Source organism: Mustela lutreola, chromosome 1, assembly GCF_030435805.1.
Source record: "Mustela lutreola isolate mMusLut2 chromosome 1, mMusLut2.pri, whole genome shotgun sequence".
Classification (NCBI taxonomy): Eukaryota; Metazoa; Chordata; class Mammalia; order Carnivora; family Mustelidae; genus Mustela; species Mustela lutreola.
The window spans coordinates 235,164,893-235,186,035 of record NC_081290.1 but is presented as its reverse complement, the minus strand read 5'-3'; the positions used below and the strand labels follow the sequence as shown (position 1 = coordinate 235,186,035).

Below are 21,143 nucleotides of genomic sequence, written 5' to 3'. Positions count from 1 at the left end.
AAAGGCAAACATAGGGAATATAGTAGTGGTATTGCAAAGACATTGCATGGTGACCTACGAGAAGTATCCTTATGGCCAGTAAAACAAAGCACATAGACTTGTCCAATCATGGTATGTGGTAGAGTAAAACTAATGGAATATTGTATAAATTATACTTCAATAAAAACAAAGAAAAAGGGTGCCTGGGTGGCACAGTGGGTTAAGCCGCTGCCTTCGGCTCAGGTCATGATCTCAGGGTCCTGGGATCGAGTTCCGCGTCGGGCTCTCTGCTCAGCAGGGAGTCTGCTTCTCTCTCTCTCTCTGCCTGCCTCTCTGCCTACTTGTGATCTCTCTGTCCAATAAATAAATAAATAAATCTTAAAAAAAAAAAACAAAGAAAAAAAGAAAATGTTCTCCACATATTTCAATCCTATGACATGAAGTGCCAGAATATTGACCACTTAATGAAAAATAAAAGGTAAAATGATAAAATGATAGTGTGCAATGATCTGACCCCAGTGAGACCAAGGGATAAAGGCAAACATCCCTTAAGTCCATATCCCTCTTCAGCAAATGCTGTCATCTAGCTTTTACTTGAGAATGGGGATTACGGGAGGTTGGAAGCTACTTGTCGTCCACTTGTTTGCATCCATGTCTCTATCCCTGATTACATGTGCCTGCTTATGTGTGTACAACCCTCATACACACATCCCATTCCAATGTTACATCTCCGAGCCTGCTTTTCACTCAAGATTTCTCCTGCTTTTATCCACAACTTTTGGAATGACAAAAAAAGAATAATCAGTAATTTACCCTCCTTCCCATCTATCTCATAATGTGAAACATTAATATTTGTATGTAGTTTAGGATTTTACTGTTCATCCTTTAATTTTAAGAAACATGTTGATTTGCAGACCAGAATCAGTGAATTACCTGTAAATCCTCAGTGCCTGGCCATTAGAATCAGTTCAGTGGTCAATCAATGAAGAACAGGGCCTATTGGTTATAATGCTGGGAATTTATTTTGGTAAAACCTTAGTTCCTTCTTCTCTCTTAAGAAGTGAGATCAACTTCACATGTATCTATTTTACTCAGTGATATCATCAGTGAAAATTGTGATGACATGTTTTTGTATCTAGTGTTATTTCTATAGGCAGTATTGGATGGTGACTGAGATCAAAGCTTTAAAATTTATGTTGCCTGGTTTTGATTCCATGGGACTTAGGTCAAGAAGCTGAAAGTCTGTGGGACATTTTTCATCTATAGGAATAATAATAGAATTTATATGAAGGATTATTATAAAGGTCTTTTCAACAGTCTGTTGTGAAGATTTAATGAGCCATATTTGGAAAGTACCATTAGACATAGTAAGCACTTATTAAATGCTAACTATTTTACTCAAGATATATTTTAATTCTTCCACGGAAAGAGTCAGATTTCAATTGTAGGCTAGTTAATATATCTTGCTGTCCTCCCACAGAGAAGAATATATTGGGGGAAAAAAAACTGGTCAGCCATCATTCCACCTAATGAGGTGTTCCTCAATCATGACTCAGCCCTGTGGCTTTTATTAAAGGTACTAGGTCTGGAATATGCTGCCACAGATGCCTCCCTCCTCTTATAATCACAGCAGTCCCCAGGATATGTGGTATGTCCTGATTGGAATCCCAGGACTGGAAGATTTTCACACCTGGATCTCCATCCCTATCTGTTCCATGTACGTTTTGGCTGTCGTAGGCAACGTGTTCTTGATCTTCGTGATTGTGACTGAGCGCAGTCTCCATGAGCCCATGTATATCTTCCTTTCCATGCTGGCCTCAGCAGATGTGCTGCTCTCCACAGCCACAGCCCCAAAGATGCTGGCTATCTTCTGGTTCCAGTCCATGGATATATCCTTTGCTTGCTGTGTGTCCCAGATGTTCTTCATACATTTCATCTTTGCGGTGGAATCTGCTATTCTCCTGGCCATGGCATTTGACCGCTATGTGGCCATCTGTCACCCCCTGAGATATACCACAATCTTAACCTCTTCGGTAATTGGGAAGATTGGCATAGCAGCTATGGTCAGGAGCTTCATCATCTGCCTTCCATTCACCTTCCTGGTACACAGACTTAGGTATTGTGGGAGAAACATCATTCCCCATTCCTACTGTGAGCACATGGGCATTGCTAGATTGGCATGTGACAATATCAGGGTGAACATCATCTATGGGCTGACTGTGGCCCTGCTGTCCACAGGACTGGACATTGTGTTCATCATTATGTCTTACACCATGATCCTTTGCACAGTGTTTCAGATACCTTCCTGGGCTGCCGGATTCAAGGCCCTCAACACATGTGCTTCCCACATCTGTGTCATCCTTATGTTTTATGCCCCAGCATTCTTTTCATTTTTTGCCCATCGTTTTGGAGGGGAAACCATCCCTCATCATGTCCACATCCTAGTAGCCAACCTCTATGTGGTGGTGCCCCCTATGCTAAACCCCATCATTTATGGGGTCAAGACCAAACAGATTCAAGACCGAGTATTTCTCCTTTACTCCCGCATCACCACATGTTGTTAAAATGAAGATTAATGCCTAATGCTGGATATTTCTCAATAAAACACACACACTCACCCACATACACACATACAATTTGAATGGGTAATAGGAATAAAGAAAGTCCATAAATAATCCTCAACACTCATAAAAAAAGGACAGTAAATGCCAAAGTTACCAATGCATTTCCCTAAAGCACTTAAAGACTTTGAAAAAAAAAAAAAAAGATATTCTGAATTCTCCGAGACATGCTATTATTTTGCATTGTAGCTTCTTCTTAAGCAAACATAAGAGAACTCTGAGTAAAGAGGAATACATTTTAGGGTTCAACCTAAATGGAGCTTTCTTGGGTAGAGCTGGGGAGTGAAAATGGTGAGTTGCCTTGCTTTTGTGGAGACTGTTGAAATTTTGCTGAAATATGAAACACTCCTGCATTCAGGAAACACTTGGGCCAGTAACACAAAGCCACTAAAATAAATTATCTGCAACTTTTCTTCTTAAATTAAAATGTGAATTCTTTAATGTTATTTTATGATTTATTTATAGAGAGTCTACTCAATGGAATAGACAGAGTATAGCTGTATTGTATGAACAGATAATATTGAATTAAAACAAGTAACAAATTAAATGAGCCCATCTGAGACAATGTAGACACCTTAAAGCTTAACACTTCCTTCCCTGTATTTCAGGGGCTTCGGACCCAAATCATCAACAAAACATCTTGGTATCAAAAAAAACTTCACTGAGGGCGGAAATAAAAGATTAAAAATTCCATACCCAGGCCAAAATTAAAAGGCAGTAAAAGATTAAATAGGATGTTTACAGGTAATCTTACATAAAAAGGCTTTTGTCCCACCAAACATAATATTCTATAATTTGTCTCCAGACTATCTTCATTTCTCCATTCAAGAAGATATTTTTATCTGAAAAAAGTAAGTATTTTTACAATCTCTCATTCCTCAAGGCCCATCATGATCCTACACAGAATATACTGGGGGGAAAAATCTGGACAGACATGTGAAATCTGATCTTATTTACAATTGAAGAAAACAAAAAATGAAGTTGGAAACATTTTCTTGAACATTTACAAACTTCTCTGAGTTAGTCTTTTTCTTTGTTTTTCCATTATGCATATATAGTATATGTTCATATACACACATTTATGTATGTATAGTGTCAATGTGAGAAATGAAAGGCTGTTTCCTTGACCTTTGGAATCCTGAATAATTAAATTGGATTGAAATATATGTTATATTCACTTCCTGAATTTCAGCAAGGAAGTCTATTTTAGGAATTTAAAAAAATACTTTTATATTAGAAATCCTTGTTTGCCAACCCCACACTAACTTTATAAAATTGCCCTGATATGTAACTATTGGTTTTTGAGTGGTAAAATGGAATTATTTTAGTACCTTCTTTATTGGATTCATAATTAAATGAAATATGACAGATGATGTACTTGGCATTTAATAAGTATAGATTTTATTTTGATGATGATGGTAATTTCTCTGAACAAAGACACTAACCCAATCCACCAAACTGAACCTAATCCTGCTAATAATAATTTGTAGAAAATGGTTGGAACAGGTCATTATCCTAGATATGGAAGTCACAGAAAAGGTTGACAAAAAGTTGCAGCCAATAGGATTTTGGTTCAGGTGCAGGTTCTCCAAGGAATGATGGGGAGGTGGAGAGTAAATAGATGACAATATGCTGACAAAATATTTTCTTAAATGAGTGGTTTAAGTGAGCTTTAAAGAAGAAGAATTTTTAATGTGTGATTTCGGCAATAGGAAACTAAGAATATGCCAATTTCCCTCCCAGAATTATGAAATACAATAAGATAAATAATGATTGAGTTGATTTTTTTTTATTTCAAAGATTTTATTTATTTATTTGACAGAGAGATAGATCACAAGCAAGCAGGCAGAGGGGAGGTGGGGAAGCAGGCTCTCTGCCGAGCAGAGGGCCAATGCAGGGCTCAATCCCAGGACTCTGAGATCATGACCTGAGCTGAAGTCAGAGGCTTAACCCACTGAGCCACCCAGGTGCCCCGACAGCCTTAATTTTTTTTTTTTTTAAATTTTTTATTTTTTATAAACATATATTTTTTATATACATATATTTTTATCCCCAGGTCTGTGAATACTATGCAGCCATCAAAAGAAATGAAATCTTGCCATTTGCAACAACGTGGATGGAACTAGAGCGTATCATGCTTAGCGAAATAAGTCAAGCAGAGAAAGACAACTATCATATGATCTCCCGACAGCCTTAATTTTAAGAAACTTTCAGGCTGAGGGCTCAGGCATGTGTAGATATTGAAGGAGCTAGGAGACCTCTGTCTGTGCTTACCTGCTGGAGGCACGGTTCCTGAGCCATTGCCCTGGAGATTTTGAAGGTGATGCTCCATATCCTACTGTCTCCTGACCACTAAATCATCAGCTGGGTAACAATGACTAAAAAAGATGGAATAGCACACAAGGTAGAGATGGAGAGCTCTGGAGGAGCTTAGAGAAAACTGACATACTCTTGCAGATGCAATTAAACAAACAGGACTCTAAAAGGTTGTTAAGTTGAGAACAGTCTTTCATAACAGGAAGAGGCTGGGTAATTTAATATCAGACTCTGAGACCTAGAGAACTAAAGAATATGTCATTTAGGTAGCTGAGCAATACCTTTCTCTAGACGTAGATTTGGAGACTACAGAGTCAGAAGAATAAATCTTCCTTCTTATGGTTTTTGCTCTGCCCTAAATGGTTTCAGCCATGGTGAAACTCTGTGACATAAAGAATATGGCATCAAGAAAATGTATCCCAAAGCATGAAGAGGCTAAAGAGACTAGTATACCCAGTGTAAAGACTGTTAGAAAATATCATATTATAATTGGCGTTTTAGTTAATACAAGTTAAAGAAGTATAAGAATTGGTGAAAGAAAAAAGACAAATTCTAGATTTTATCAATTGATTTTTATTTGTTTATTTATTTACTTATTTTCTTAGGCTTTATAAAGCATAGGAAAGTTAATGGAATTCCATAAATGCAGCATACAAATACATAAATTTTTATACTGTATTGTGTACTTGAAATTTGCTGAGAGGATAGATCTTGGGTATTCTCATGGCAAAAGAGAAAAAATTAAGAAAGTGGTACAGGTATGAAGTGATGGATAGGTTAATTGGCTTGGTTTTGGTGAATATTTCATAATATACACATATATAGGGCCATCAGTAACACACATCCAATATAAGTGATTTTTGATCGTCAGTTATACCTCAATAAAGCTGGAGGAAAGTCAATACTGCTGTATAGCAGCTATAATGAATGGAAAAATTAAATAGAAAATTATGTTAATTAAAATGGTAAACAAGGGGTACCTGGGTGGCTCAGTTGGTTAAGTGTCTGCCTCCAGGTCAGTACATGAACTCAGGGTCCTGGGATGGAGCCCTGTGTCAGGGGACCCTGCTCAGGGTTAGTCTGCTTCTCCCTCTCCCTTTGCCCCACCCCCTGCTCATGTTCTCTTTCTTGCCCACTCTCTCTCTCTCAAATAAATAAATAAAATCTTTAAAAAATAAAAAATAAATTAAATAAAATGATCTGGTAAAAAAGTGTGCCTAAAATAAATGTAGGAAATGTTCATTGCATATTGTTTGTTGTAATGATATTGACCCTAAAATAATCTGCAAATTCAACATAATCCCAATTAAATGCTAATCTATTTGATTACTTGTATACTGATTTTTTTTCTTTTTTTATTGTGGTGAAATATATGTGCCATAACATTTGTTATAATGATAATTTAAGTATAAAATTCAGTGAAATTAATAATATTTATAATTGTTATATAATTATCACCACCAATTCCAAAATTTTTCATCACCCAAAATAGAAACTCTATACTTCTTTTTCTATTGGGGGGGTTGGAGGGAAGAAATACATTTTTATTAAAACAGAGGAACACTCAAAATTTTTTTCTTTTATTTCCCCCCCAATTTTTACTTAAATGCTAGTTAACATACACTGCAAATGGGTTTCAGAAGTAGAATTCAGTGATTCATCACTTACATATAATACCCGTGCTCATCACTACAAGTGCCCTCCTCAATACCCATCACCCATCCAGCCCATCCCCCACATACCTCCTTCCATCAATCCTTAGTTTGTTCTCTATCATTGAGTCTCTTATAGTTTGTCTCCTCCTCTCTCCTTTCTCCTCTTTCTTCTTCTCCTCCTCCTCTTCCTCCTTCTTCTTTCCCTACCCACACGTTCATCTGCTTTGTTTCCTAAATTCAACATATGGGTGAAAATATATGCTATTTGTCTTTCTTTGATTGACAGATCAGATTGTTATGGGAAACTATACCTCTTAACCAATAATTCTTCCTCCCCCTGGTAACCTCTGATCTACTTTACATTTTTATAAATTTCCTTACTTGTATAAGTGGAATAATATATATTTATGTTTTGTGTCTGGCTTATTTTATGGTTTTAATGTTTATATATGTATCATTTCTCTATTTTTATACATCCTGGGTTGTACTGCTTATTTAAAAGAAGAAACACAGACATTTGTAAGAAAATTTTTAAAAATTACTTGACCAGATAGATAGGAACTTACATATTATAAAAACAGTAATTGTAGCACCATAAATATGACATAATAGACATTTAGAACCAAAGGCAGAATACAGAGTCTAGATATAGTTCCATATTTATATACAAATTTAAACTAAAACATATATTCCTTCAAAATGGTTGAGGAAGCACCAGATTATCTATCAATACATGTATTGGAAAAAATGGTTTCTACATTTGTGAATAATTAGATGAAACCCTTAGGTACCCATGTCCCCCAAACAAATTCTAGATTGAGTAAAGTTCTCTCCTCTCTCCTCACTTTCTCTCAATTCTTTTAAAGTCTCCATTACTATTATTGTCTCTCTATCACTGTCTAGATCACTTCTCATCTCCATCTGCAGTTCTATATCTATATCTCTATAAGTGTATCTATTTTTGAATTTGTGTATGGAATAGCTGTTTAAGAATAAAAATATTTGTCATAAAGAAAAAATGTTTACTACATAAAAATTATGTATGCCACATACATATTATAGGACAAAAATAAAATCAAAAGATAGTGGAAAGAAAAAACATATTAAAAATGTAAGACTGATGAATCACAGACTTGTACCCCTGAAACAAATAACACATTATGTATTAATTTAAAAAAAATGAAAAAAGTAAACAAATTTTCTATATTTAAATAATAATGATAAAATTGTTTGTTCTTTCTTTTTCTTCTTTTGTATCTTTATACCCTTACATATATTTCTGGCCAAGCCTATCAGCAGGACTTGTGTTCTCTCTTCCTCCGGAATTCTGAAGAAGTTTCCAAGGATAATTATTCTTAGTTAATTGCTCCCTGAAGTATTCTGTCTCACCCTGCCTCCCATGATGATCAGTTAAAAATCATATAAAAGAAAGTACTAACAATGCTTATGGCCTGGTTAGAAGGAAACAGCAAGGAAGGGGAGGCATGGATTGATGTGTCTGCTGCCAGTTCACCTGGTTAGAAGGAAACAGCAAGGAAGGGGAGGCATGGATTGATGTGTCTGCTGCCAGTTCACCTGGTAAGAAAGTATAAAGTATAAAGATAAATAGGATCAGTTGAGTTACTTTTAATGCTCTCCTGGTAACTGCCTTGCACCAGGTTGGAAAAGCTGCTTATTAACAACTCAGCTCTGCATTCAGAGGCATCACATTTGTATCTTGAAATTTGCTCATAGTGTCAGTATTTAAACTCAAGAAATTGGCAACTGGTACAGATCAGGCCATTTTACGCAGAGAGTTGTTTTTTAAACATTTATTAGCATTCCACTGGTTATACCTAACCAAGAGCACCAACCCACTATGATAAGAAGACTTCACCTTCATGCACTGTCTCTATCTCAAGCTTCATCCTGAATTCCACATCTGGTTCCTCACCTTTACACCCAACGCTCTGCTACAGGTTGTAGAGTTAAGTGTTAATGAACTTATTCCCAAATAATGAACTCTAGCCCTAACCTCCATCCTTGCCATCATATTCAGCTTGTGAGATCCTGAAGGTTGTGGACCCCAGGTTCCAGCAGGAGACACTTACCCTTCTACAAAATACAGAGCAACTTACCCCATCATCCATGGGTAGTAGGTGGAGAAAGAGTGAACTGGTAAGTTTAAAAAAGGACATTAGAAAATACTAAAAACTGGGGCTTCTGGGTGACTCAGTGAGTTAAAACCTCTGCCCTTTGGCTCAGGTCATGATCCCAGGGTCTTGGGATAGAGTCCCACATCGGGCTCTCTGCTCGGCAGGGAGCCTGCTTCCCCCTCTCTCTCTATGCCTGCTTGTCTGCCTACTTGTGATCTCTGTCAAATAAATAAATGAAATATTGGAGAAACTAGCCCTGTTTTCTAATACTTAACTGTTCCTTTTATTTCCTGGGTTGAGTGTTTACTGTTCCAAATATGACAAACAACTTACATACATTATCCTATGTAACTATTATTGTGTTTATATCAAATATCTGGATCTCAGATATCCCAAGATCGCAATTCTATTAAGTTTTAGAATCATGAATTTTCTTTATTACTGTGTTATATTCCTTTTGCTACTTATATTCACTCCTCTACAAACGGCAGAAAATTACCAGATCTTTCTTCAGTCTTCAATTTCCATGGAAAGCTGTCATTTCCATACTTATTATCACTGGCTTTCACTGCCATATATGGCCCAGTGGAGATTTCTGTTCATGCCTTTTGTGTTTGGTGTGTAGCCCATGGAGATACACTCTTCTACATGTCTAAACAGATTTCTCTTCCACACAGGATGTTTCAGAAATAAGTTTCCCATCTCTTTGGCAAGAAAGTGTTTTAAATAAGACTATCAAGAGATTGAAATTTGATGTATAATAACTGACCAGAGATTTATATTCTCCAGACCCCATGTGCTTCCCTGTGTCTTTCAAAGAAGTCTCACCATGACGTTTTCAATGGGTCCCTTGCATTCACACCTGCGACATTCACTCTTGTTGGCATTCCAGGACTAGAGGCAGAGCACATCTGGGTATCCATCCCTTTCTGCCTTTTATACATCATCATCTTCCTAGGAAATGGCATCATTCTTCATATTATCCGGATTGATCCTGCTTTGCACCAACCCATGTACTTCTTTTTGGCCATGCTAGTGTTTGTTGAACTTAGGGTCTCTGCTTCCACCATGCCCACTGTGTTAGGAATTTTCCTCTGTGGAATTAATGATCTCAGTTTTGGTGGTGGTCTGCTCCAGATGTTCTCAATGCACTTTTTTACCATCATGGAGTCAGGTGTCCTTCTGGCTATGTCTGTAGACCATTTTGTGGCCATCTACAGCCCTCTACACTATACAACCATCCTGACAATCCCCCGCATCATTGGGATGGGTGCCACTATTGCCTTTCGAAGTGTGGTGCTCATGTTCCCACTGCTCTTCCTCCTGAAGGGTCTGCCTTTCTGTGGCCACAATAACCTCACACACTCTTATTGCCTCCATTCAGATCTCATCAAATTACCCTGTGGAGACACCCACCCCAGTAGCATCCTGGGTCTGTTTGTCATTACCTCCACATTTGGGCTGGACTCATTGCTCATTGTGGTTTCTTACGTGTTGATTCTTCACACTGTACTAGGAATAGCTTCTGGAACTGGGAGGTGGAGGGCACTCAACACATGTGTGTCACACATCTGTGCTGTTCTTATGTATTATGTGCCCATGATCAGCCTCTCCTTGCTTCATCGCTTTGGGTGACACTTACCTCCACTCCTCCAGACTGTCATGGCCAATGCCTACCTCTTCTTCCCATCCGTGGTCAACCCCATCGTCTATAGTATAAAAACTAAGGAAATTCGCAATAGCATTGTTCGTACACTGACTAGAAAGAGGCATGGGGTCTATTCCAGACAGGTAATATCTTAAGAATGTAGAAATTTGGATCAGACCTTATTGCCTGGATATTACTTCAGCAAATGGGAAAAATTCCGTAATTTATTATTGCTTAGGAGAAAGCTGTGGGCTTTAGCAGATGGAGAAATGAAAAATAGTCTCACCCTTTCTCTCTGAAAATACAGAATGTGATTACTTTGATGTAAGCTTCTAGAAGGAGGCACAGTCCCCAGGCTTTAACCTGGTAAAGATCTTGCTCAACTATTCAGTACTTAAATACATGATTCATTTGTTTTTTCCCCTTGGAAATAGGTAGAATGGTCCTAGGGAGGTATGTATTTCCAAGTACATACAATTTAGTGATACATATTTGTCATACATTTTGTGAGGACACAAAAGAGTATGTATAGTATGGGAGTATAGAGTGTGGGAGATAGAAAAACAACATAGAAAAACAATTATAGAAGCTGGATGATGGGTGGATGGAGTTTCATTATTACGTTCGTTTTGAAATAAGTAAAAGCTTTTGTAATAAAAATTTAAAAACATACTGTGTACAAATGAATCTTAAGATTAAGTATTCATTGAATGTATGTTGTGAAGCAGTGTTATATCTAGAGCAGCAGGTTATACAGATGGACACTACAACCAGAGTGCCAGATTATGGAGTTCCACGTTTATTTGACAGAAGCTATATATGGCGTACCATACTAAGTGATTTACATCACTTACAATTAAATGAAGATAATTTAATTCATAGAACAGGTATATGAAGCTATTTTCAGTATTTTCTACATCATGCAGATATGGAAATGAAAACATAGAGAAGTCAGGTGTAATTCTCCAAATCACGGTTAGCCTGTGGCAGAATCTGGATTCTAAACTAGACAACACAAAAAACTAAATTTTCAACAAATAGTATTATGAGTTGGGTTCCATATCTTAAAATTCAAATATAATTAATTATAATTAACTAATTATAGTCTGTAATGATGACACCTAAATATTTCTTCAAGGGAATATTTATACAATGGGGCTCCACTTAAAATAGTCTGGCTTCCAAGGAATTCTCTTCTTTATTCCCCACAACCACCAGAAACATCACCCATGATACTATGGGTCAAACTTTCATTCTTACACTGATGATAAAGAATTGTTGAAAACAGCAACTCAATTTTATTTGTAATGTTTTATTACATGTCATTCCTTGTGACTTTAGTCCTTGCAGGTGACAGACTTAATTCACTCTGAGGATCACAGCAAGAATCTGCCTCATCTCATTGTTGTACAAATCAGTTTAGGCTAATTCATGCTACAGTAAAAAATAGCACCCAAATCTCAAGGGACTAAACATAAAATTTTCCTCTCTCAGCTACATTTACAGTGTAGATAGAGGGTGGAGGGTGAATTCATGCACCATTTAAGTATCAGTAAGAGAATTTGGTGGAGCCTCTTAACATTTCAATATGAAGCTCTTAGAATAGATGTTGCTTGTAAACAAAAAGAAGGTGAGTAAGCACCAGAATGTTAATGCTTTTATCTATAAGTGACACATCAATTGTGCTCATATTCACTTATGCAGAGGATGTTGAAAAGCCACAAAATTACAGATGTAAAGAGGAGAAGAGAAGGAAACCAAGAAATATTGGTAAACAGCATGAGTGTGTGATTGTGAATATACCATCAAGGTCTGACAGGAAAAAGGAAATAATTATATCAGAAATTTACTGAACTTGTTTGCAGCATAAGATACTCTCAGTGGCACAGAGGAAACAGGATGCCAAAATTACGTTATCACCCCAATCTGAAAAGCCAGGATAAAAACAAACAAAACAAAACAAAACAAAAACACCTAAAATACTAACAGGCCCAGAAACATCACAAAAATGAAACAGATGAGATATAAAACCATAGAGACTAGTGAGGACAGAAATAGAATGAAGAGATATTTCCCCTTATGAAGAAGGCAGATACCATTCAGTTCCAGACAACTTTTATCTTTTAGGAATAAAAGTCCAATGTTAACTCATTTTTTAAAAGTTTATTTTTTTTTTTAATTTTATGCTGCTGTGAACAATATTGTTATGATGATTAGGGTGGAAATCCTGTACAAGCTAGTATTTTTATGGCTCTTGGGTAAGTACCAGGAGTGGGAATGCTGGGTCTTAGGCTATATGTAAGGATAACTTTTAAAACAAATTCCAAACCACTTTCTAAGTAGCTCCACAATTTTACATTACCATCAGCAGTATGTGAGAATTCCAGATGCTCCACAGTATTCAGCAAAATCAGTCTTTAATTTCGTCTGTTGTAGCTGGTGTGTAGATATATCTCACTGTGATTTTTAAAAAAGATTTTATTACCTATTTCAGAGAGAAAGCACAAGCAGTGAGAAGGGGCAGAGGGAGAAGTAGATACCATGTTGAGCAGGGAGCCCTAAAGATGTGGGGCTCAATCCCAGGACCCCAAGATCATGACCTAAACAAAAGGCAGACCCTTAACTGACTGAGCCACCTAGGTGCCCCACCTCCTTGTGATTTTTGTTAGCATTCTCTAATGACTGAACATGCTGAGACCATTTTCATGAGCTTATTGCCCATTCGTTATCTTTCTGTGTGGGTATGTGCAGTGACTTCGAATCTTTTGGACATATATATATATATATATATATATATATAAATATTTTATTTATTTGTTTGACAGACAGAGATCACAAGTAGGCAGAGAGGCAGGCAGAGAGATAGGGATGAAGCAGGCTCCCTGCTGAGCAAAGAGCTTGATTCAGGGCTTAATCCTAGGACCCTGAGACCATGACCTGAGCTGAAGGCAGAGGCTTTAACCCACTGAGCCACCCAGGGGCCCCACCTAAATATATTTAAATAGACTAAATATTTCTGGCTTCATAAATAAAATTTAAGTTAGTTTGTCTCTACATGTTTCATTTTGAGATGATAAGCCTGTCTTAGCAATATGCTCTCAGCTGTGCTACCAATATCATGGGATAATGAGAAAATAGCTTTAAAGAGTTACTAAAGAGAGAGTTTAGAGAAAAAAAAATTGTCTTTTTTATTGAAAATGTTTTTACCTGTCTTAGGTACAAATAATTGATTAGATATGTGTTTTACAAGTATTTTCTTCAGTTCGTGGCTTGTTTTAATCTTCTTAATAGCATCTTTGAAAGAATAATGTATTTTTAAATGGTAATAAAGTCCAATTTATCAGTTATTTCTCTTATTTTATGCTTTTTTATCCTTTCTAAGAAATGTTTGCCTAATTATGAGGTCACAAAAATGTTCTGGTATCTTCTAGCAATTTTAAAATTTTAGATATTTTGTTTAGGCTTATAATCCACTTTAAGTTAATTGTTATATAGAAAATATGTTGATATTTTTGGTTATGAATATCAAGTTGATTCAGCATTATTTGTAGAGAAGACTAGATTTTCTCTATTGGACAACCTTGATATTGTTTTTGAGAATCAATTGACCCCATACATAGACATTAATTTCATGACTCAATTCCATAGGATTTATCAGTGATTTTGACAATATGAGTCACTTAATGACTAGATTACTCAAAAAAAAAAGATGGACAGGAAATAAATGTAATTGATTTTACTCTGCTAAACAACCTGATTGCAATATCAATATATGCTTCATAATGAACACATAACAATATTTTTGAGAAAAAATTTGGAATGATGATCTTTTAAAGATGATTCATTTGCCTACCCTCTGAAAAAACCCACAAAATTGAGAGAAAAGTGAAAATTAATAGATATTGATCTATTTGTGAAACTATTTCCTGATATTACAATAAAGTGGGAAAAAGTTTTCCTTTCTACAGACAAAAGAAAAGGTCAAGATAGTCTTTCAAAGTATGTTTAACATGAACTGAAATTTGGATATGACATGCCAACTCAGGAACAGAATCAGGATATGTACTGAAAATATTGTTATAAGAGTTGGCATAATAAAATTGATACCCCAATTATTTTGAGAGATTCAATTACCAGCAATATTGTATAGTTTGAGAGTGAAAAGGAACCAAGATGGGATATTGGGGAAGCAGCACCAAAATTTAAATAAAATCAGTAGAATAGAAGAGGAGAGAAACAAAAGACAAGTTAGTCTAAATAGTTCTTCAGTGCTCATTCTCAAGAATGAGCAAATGAAATGTCCACAAAAGCTAAACTATGGAAGAAGCCTAGATGTCCATCAGCAGATGAATGGATAAAGAAGATGTGGTATATAAATACAGTGGAATACTATGCAGCCATTAAAAAACTGACACCTTGCATTCGCAACAATGTGGATGGAAATAGAGGGTATTATGCTAAGTGAAATAAGTCAATCAGAGAAAGACAAGTATTACATGATCTCACTGATATGAGGAATTTGAGAAATAAGACAGAAGATCATAAGGGAAGGGAAGAAAAAATGAAACAATATGAAACTAGGGAGGGAGATGAACCATAAGATTCTTAATTTCAGGAAACAAACTGAGGGTTGCTGGAGAGGAGGGTGGGAGGGATGGGGTGGCTGGGGGATGGACATTGGGGAGGGTATGTGCTATGGTAAGTGTTGTGAAGTGTGTAAGACTGATGAATCACAGACCCGTACCCCTGAAACAAATAATACATTATATGTTAATTAAAAAACAATCATTCCCCTCCCCCCAGAAAACACTGAGCTAATGATTAGCTAACATGTGCTAGTCTGACCTCTGAATCAATTCTATTCAACATGAATCAGTATCATTGTATCTGTCTCCTTCATAGATGAAATTCGAGAAAGAGCATCTAAGGTCCTCTTTTTATCTTTATCTCTTCTCCCCAAAATCCACTTTGAATGCCTCCTCCATCCTACTGAAAGGATTCCTCCTAAATTTACCAGCATCTCTGTTACCTCAAGTACCTCTTAAGTTAAAAGCATACACCAGGTGCATGATGTCAAGGAGAATGTCATGTGCATAAGTATATCTTAGAATTAATCATTTATTCTAATGATAAAAGATATATGAATTATTTTTCCTATATTTCTAAAAATTTGAAAGCATGTTTATCTTCACCTTTACTTGCCTCAAGAGCAGATGACATGATTCCTCCACGTCTTCAAGGAATTAAACACCTGCATTTTGAGGGAAGGGGGGAGGTAAAGAAGAGGAAGGTATAAAGGGAGGGATAGAGAAAAATTTCATCTAATGGCCAACAACCCGCCCAGAGCTTAGTACAGAAGGATTTAGAAATGTCCATCATAGCTAGACATTCTGAGAATATTACTGAATTTATGAACATAGCTTCAATAAAATAAAAATCTGATAAATGAGACTGCAGGAGAATGAGAGTTAAAGTGTGGTAAAGAGTCATTGTGGATACTTTTTCTTTTTTCCAGAAGTGTCTCAGTGAAAGAAGGGTCCTAAGGATATTACAGAATTCATGGCATAGGAACATGCCCACATCTAAGTGTTCTTTAGATGTTTTCCCATATGGTACTAATGAAAGTGTAAAATGTTATAACCATTTTGTTGTTTTTTTGTTTGTTTGATTTCTGATTTGTGTTTTTTTAAGATTTTTTTTAATATTTTATTTTATTTTTTATTTTTTCCATTTTTTAAAACTTAAATTCAGTTAGTTAATGTATAATGTATTATTTGTTTCAGAGGTAGAGGTCAGTGATTCATCAGTCTTATATATTACCCAATGCTCATTACCTCTCATGTCCTCCTATGATCCTATGTTGCTTAAATTCCACATACCAGTGAGATCATATAATTTTCTTTCTCTGATTGACTTCTTTTCTTAGCGTAATACCCTCTAATTCAATCCAATCATTGCAAATGCCAAGAGTTTTTTGTTGTTGTTGTTGTTTGCTGAGTAGTATGCCATTTTGTGTGTGTGTGTGTGTGTGTGTAAACAAAATGGGCTCTTTCCATAGTTTGGCTATTGTGGACATTGTTGTTATAAACGTTGGAATGCAGTTGCCCCTTCCAATCACTATGTTTGCATCTGTGGAGTAAATATCCAGTAGTGCAATTTCTGGGTCATAAGATACCTCTATTTGCAACTTTTTGAGGAACTTCCATACTGTTTTACAGAGTGGTTACACCAACCTGCATTCCCACCAACAGTGTTCCCCTTTCTCCACATCCTTGCCAGCATCTGTTGTTTACTGACTTGTTAATTTTAGCCATTCTGATTGGTGTGAAAGAGTATCTCATTGTGGTTTTGATTTGTATTTCCCTGACACTGAGTGATATTGAGCAAAATTTTTAATGTATCTGTTAGCCATTTATATATCTTCTTTAGAGAAAGATCTGTTCATGTCTTCTGCCCATTTCTTGATAGGATTATTTGTTCTTTGGTTTTTGAGTTTAACAAGTTCTTTATAGATAATGGACAGTAGCCCTCTATCTGATATGTCATTTGCAAATAAATGTTTTTCCAAATGAGGACAGCAGAAAAGGAAGCAAGCTCATAAAAATACAACTTGTGTTTATTAATTTCTCTACATTTACCCTGTGGGGGAAGAGAAAAGAGAGTAACTATGAGTGTATGCAAGCTATAGAAATGATTTCAGAGACATTATCTGTGGATGGACCCAAAAGAGTATTATTCTGAGCTCCTGGGAACCTCCTGGACTGGCCAAGTGGTGAGGGAATCTCTCAGGTCATATTCAGACCTCCTTCTTCTCCACATTCACTGGAGAATATTTTAATTGGTAGCCAGCAGTTTTCTTCTACAATTCAAGCTCAATAAATTTAACCTGCCGCTGCCTCAGCATGATACAGACCTTGCTGTGAGTTTTGTTGGAGGATGAACCCACCAACATGATCTCAGAAAGTCTTTCAGAATAGGATCAGATTTGTTTTGCAGGGACAGAAGAAAAGCAGGAAAGTTTATCATGGAGATGTCCATATATTGGATATGGCCCAAACAGCAAATGGATCAGAGTTCATGACTTTCACATGGGCTGTTACTGAGGGTGTAGACAGAAGAAGAGGTGCTTCCCAGCACATGATGCCAGGGAATGAGATCGGAATCTCAGGAGGAAGAAAGATGGATGAGAGGTAAGCAGTGAGGGATAGTGCTATGAGGACTGAGGATGGTCTTCAGGTGCCTAGTAAGAACAGAACTTGTTCTCAAAAACAAAGGGTAAGGAAGTCTCACTATCCCCAGATTTACCTCATAATGCTGCCCTACTAGCATTTCCAACAATAAGCACTCCATCCCAACTGCCCTGTACTCACATCCTCTCCCACCTTCCTTCCCACCATCTGTACCTGTCAGGTAATTACGTCTTTCTCTTGAATAAGTCAGACAATAGTATTGTTACTACAGGATTCCTATTCTAATTCAGATTAATTATGAGGAAGGAAAAAGTCAACCCTATGAGAAACGATCTGTGACCTATGGGTTTGTAGAATGAAGCACTGGACAACGAAGATGTGGAAATCAAAGACTTAGCTGGTTGACTGACTAGTCTATCCTAAATACATGTTAGCTGAACACAGTCTTTATTCATAAATGATCCCTCTGAGTATGATCCTTCACTAGAGTTTTAGCAGCATAAACCACAGCTGTTCTTGAATAACTAGCATATTTGGTGACATTCGGTATATGATTAGGTGATTATGAACTTGCTGACATAAAGCAACAGTGTTGGAGAGTCTAGGAAAGAATGACATAACTGAACGCTGTTTGTTTTTTTTTTGTTGTTGTTGTTTTGTTTTGTTTTGTTTTTTAAGGACAGCAATTTTTTTATTGTACATCTTGGGAATTTCATGATTCTAGATATGCAATTTTCAAAGCAATGATCTTTTATCAGAGAACTCTCATTTGGGGACTAAGACCTCAAGTTTTTAGAAAATTTAGTCATCAGTGAATTGTGGTGATCAAATTATCATTAGTTGTTCTATGGCCCTCTCCTGAATCATTTCTGGTATTGCAATGTCTGCCCTCTGTCTTCCCTTTCTACTTCTAGATTGGACTCCCTTTTAAGGAACCTATCTTTTCACCCCTTTATTTTCTATTTATTTTTGATTCTTGAGCTCCAAAATGATCAAAGCATTTAAATGATGTGTATATATATTCTTAAACATCAACAAGCCTAAATTTACCAATCTTTTGCTAATGGTAACTCTGACCACTTTAACCCTAGAAAATAACCTCTATTCTGGCTAAACTACCCATTTACCTATGTCCTATGGGAAGCAAGGACAAGTCTGCTTGCCTCCACACTGTTGTTCAGGATTTCCTTGCCTCCTAGATGTTTCTTGCCTCTAGGTATTCTGAAACGGGTGTTACAGAATTTCTGCTATTTTAAGTATTTCTGCTCATTTTAAGGAATCCCATGTTAGTAATAAAGACAAAATAAAATACAGTTTTACTAATAATGGAAAAAAATAGCATGGAACTTTGATCCAGGCTGTAAAAATTACTAGGATTTGAATCATTTTTTTCTCAAGCTCTACCTCACTTTTTTTTTTTTTTTTGCCAGCCTTAGTAATATATTTTTTTTAATTTTTTATTTTTTACAAACATATATTTTTATCCCCAGGGGTACAGGTCTGTGAATCACCAGGTTTACACACTTCAAAGCACTCACCAAAGCACATACCCTCCCCAATGTCCATAATCCCACCCCCTTCTCCCAAACCCCCTCCCCCCAGCAACCCTCAGTTTGTTTTGTGAGATTTAAGAGTCACTTATGGTTTTTGAATGGACTTCCATTCTTATGTAGATATGTAATATAGATATCTAAGTATGTTATGCTCTTGGGTAGAGCCATTTCTATTATTCCTCTCTTTCATAAGAAGCTTTTGATTAGTTGCTTGCCTAAACTATCACTTCCTGACTCCGTGACAGTGGAGAGAAAAATAAAGTCCTAAGGATTGGCTGCAATTTAGGGTAGGGAGAGATTTATGAAAATCAGATTAATGTACAATTTGCAAACAAAATAAGCAAACATTATTATTTGTCCACAGATCCAGAAAGATATAACAGAAAGAGCAGCAGTTGATTCTCTTATTCAAATGATCTGGTGTTTTTTTTTTTTTTTTTTTTTTTTTTTTCAGCTAAGAGTATTTTATTTTATTTTATATATATATATATATATAAGCAGCTAAGCTTATTTTTTTTTAATTTTTTTATTTTTTATAAACATATATTTGATCTGGTGGTTCTAATGCATTTGCCCTTCTATGCAAAGCACCTCTTATTATAAACTAGTGTTTTGGGATGTCTTCCCTTAAAACAGTGATATGCATCAATGGCCAGTCTTTTTTCCATTAACAATATAAGTGAAATGAATGATATGACCTTCTATTTTGGCCAGAATCAGAGAGACACACTATGACAACTTTGGATATAAAAAGGAGTAGAGAAGAAGAGTACCACGGACTGAGATACTCCTTTCATGTCCTTTGGAGACCCAAAGACATTATGTCCATCTCCAACATTACAGTCTTCATGCCTTCTGTGTTGACCCTAATAGGGATCCCAGGCCTAGAGTCTGTGCAGTGCTGGATTGGGATTCCATTCTGTGCCATGTATCTCTTTGCTTTGATTGGAAATTCCGTGCTTCTGATCATCATCATTTCAGAGCGTAGCCTCCATCAACCCATGTATATTTTCCTAGGCATGCTTGGAGTCACGGATATTGTACTTGGCACAAGCATTGTGCCCAAGATGCTTGGCATTTTCTGGTTTCATATGCCAGACATTTATTTTGACTCTTGTTTGCTTCAAATGGGACTCATCCACATGTTTGAGTGCATCGAGTCAGGCATCCTCCTGGCCATGGCTATGGACCGTTATGTGGCCATCTGCTATCCACTAAGACATGGTGCCATCTTCACCCACCAGCTGGTCACCCAAATAGGGGCCGTGGTAACACTTAGGGCTGCCATTCTAGCAACCCCTTCTTTAGTCCTGATAAAGTGTCGGTTTCAGTTTTACCATACAACCATCATCTCCCATTCCTACTGTGAACACATGGCCATTGTGAAACTGGCTGCAGAAAATGTGCAGGTCAACAAAATCTATGGCCTGTTTGTGGCATTTGCTGTTGCAGGATTCGATCTCACCTTCATCACTTTGTCCTACATACAAATATTTATCACAGTTTTTCGTTTGCCCCAGAAGGAGGCTCGGTGGAAAGCATTCAATACCTGCATTGCCCACATCTGTGTCTTCCTCCAGCTCTACTTCCTTGCCTTCTTCTCCTTCTTCACACATAGGTTCGGTGCTCATATTCCCCCTTATATCCATATCCTCTTTTCTAGCCTCTACTTGCTGGTCCCCCCTTTTCTCAATCCACTTGTATATGGTGCCAAGACCAAGCAGATCCGCATTCATGTGGTAAAGATGCTATGTTCCTAAAATCCAATGTGATTAATACCTGCAGTCTTTCCCTTTATACAATAGTAAGTAATTATCTCTCAAAATTAAATAAAACAGCAAAAATCCATGTTAATTGTGATGTTTGAGTTTTCAATTTAATTCTTTTGTGAAATTTTCCTGCTTTTTAGATGGTTTTCACATCATAGTCCATGATACCTATTGGTCATAGGGTTTAGATCCTACTGGGAAATGAGAATGAGTAATGTAAAAAAAAAAAAACAAAATATATTAGTTCCTTTTTTCTTCATTTTTAATTATTGATTAA

At 36.6% G+C, this 21,143-nt stretch overlaps 3 protein-coding genes across 3 annotated transcripts; all 3 read left to right on the top strand.

Moving 5' to 3' along the window:
- Positions 1–1,571: 1,571 nt before the first annotated feature.
- LOC131821283 (olfactory receptor 52Z1P-like) lies at positions 1,572–2,543 on the top strand. Its single transcript, XM_059157264.1, has one exon. It carries the CDS (start codon positions 1,572–1,574, stop codon positions 2,541–2,543), a length of 972 nt encoding a protein of 323 aa, XP_059013247.1.
- Positions 2,544–8,011: 5,468 nt separating this feature from the next.
- LOC131836151 (olfactory receptor 51I2-like) lies at positions 8,012–17,903 on the top strand. The gene is given in 5 exon segments (XM_059181290.1): positions 8,012–8,087; positions 8,610–8,728; positions 9,496–10,497; positions 17,351–17,544; positions 17,816–17,903. Coding segments are annotated over 5 exon segments (1,479 nt in total).
- Positions 17,904–19,918: 2,015 nt separating this feature from the next.
- On the top strand, positions 19,919–20,857 carry LOC131821275 (olfactory receptor 52A1-like). Its single transcript, XM_059157254.1, has one exon. The coding sequence runs from the start codon at positions 19,919–19,921 to the stop codon at positions 20,855–20,857; it is 939 nt and encodes a 312-aa protein (XP_059013237.1).
- Positions 20,858–21,143: the final 286 nt, after the last annotated feature.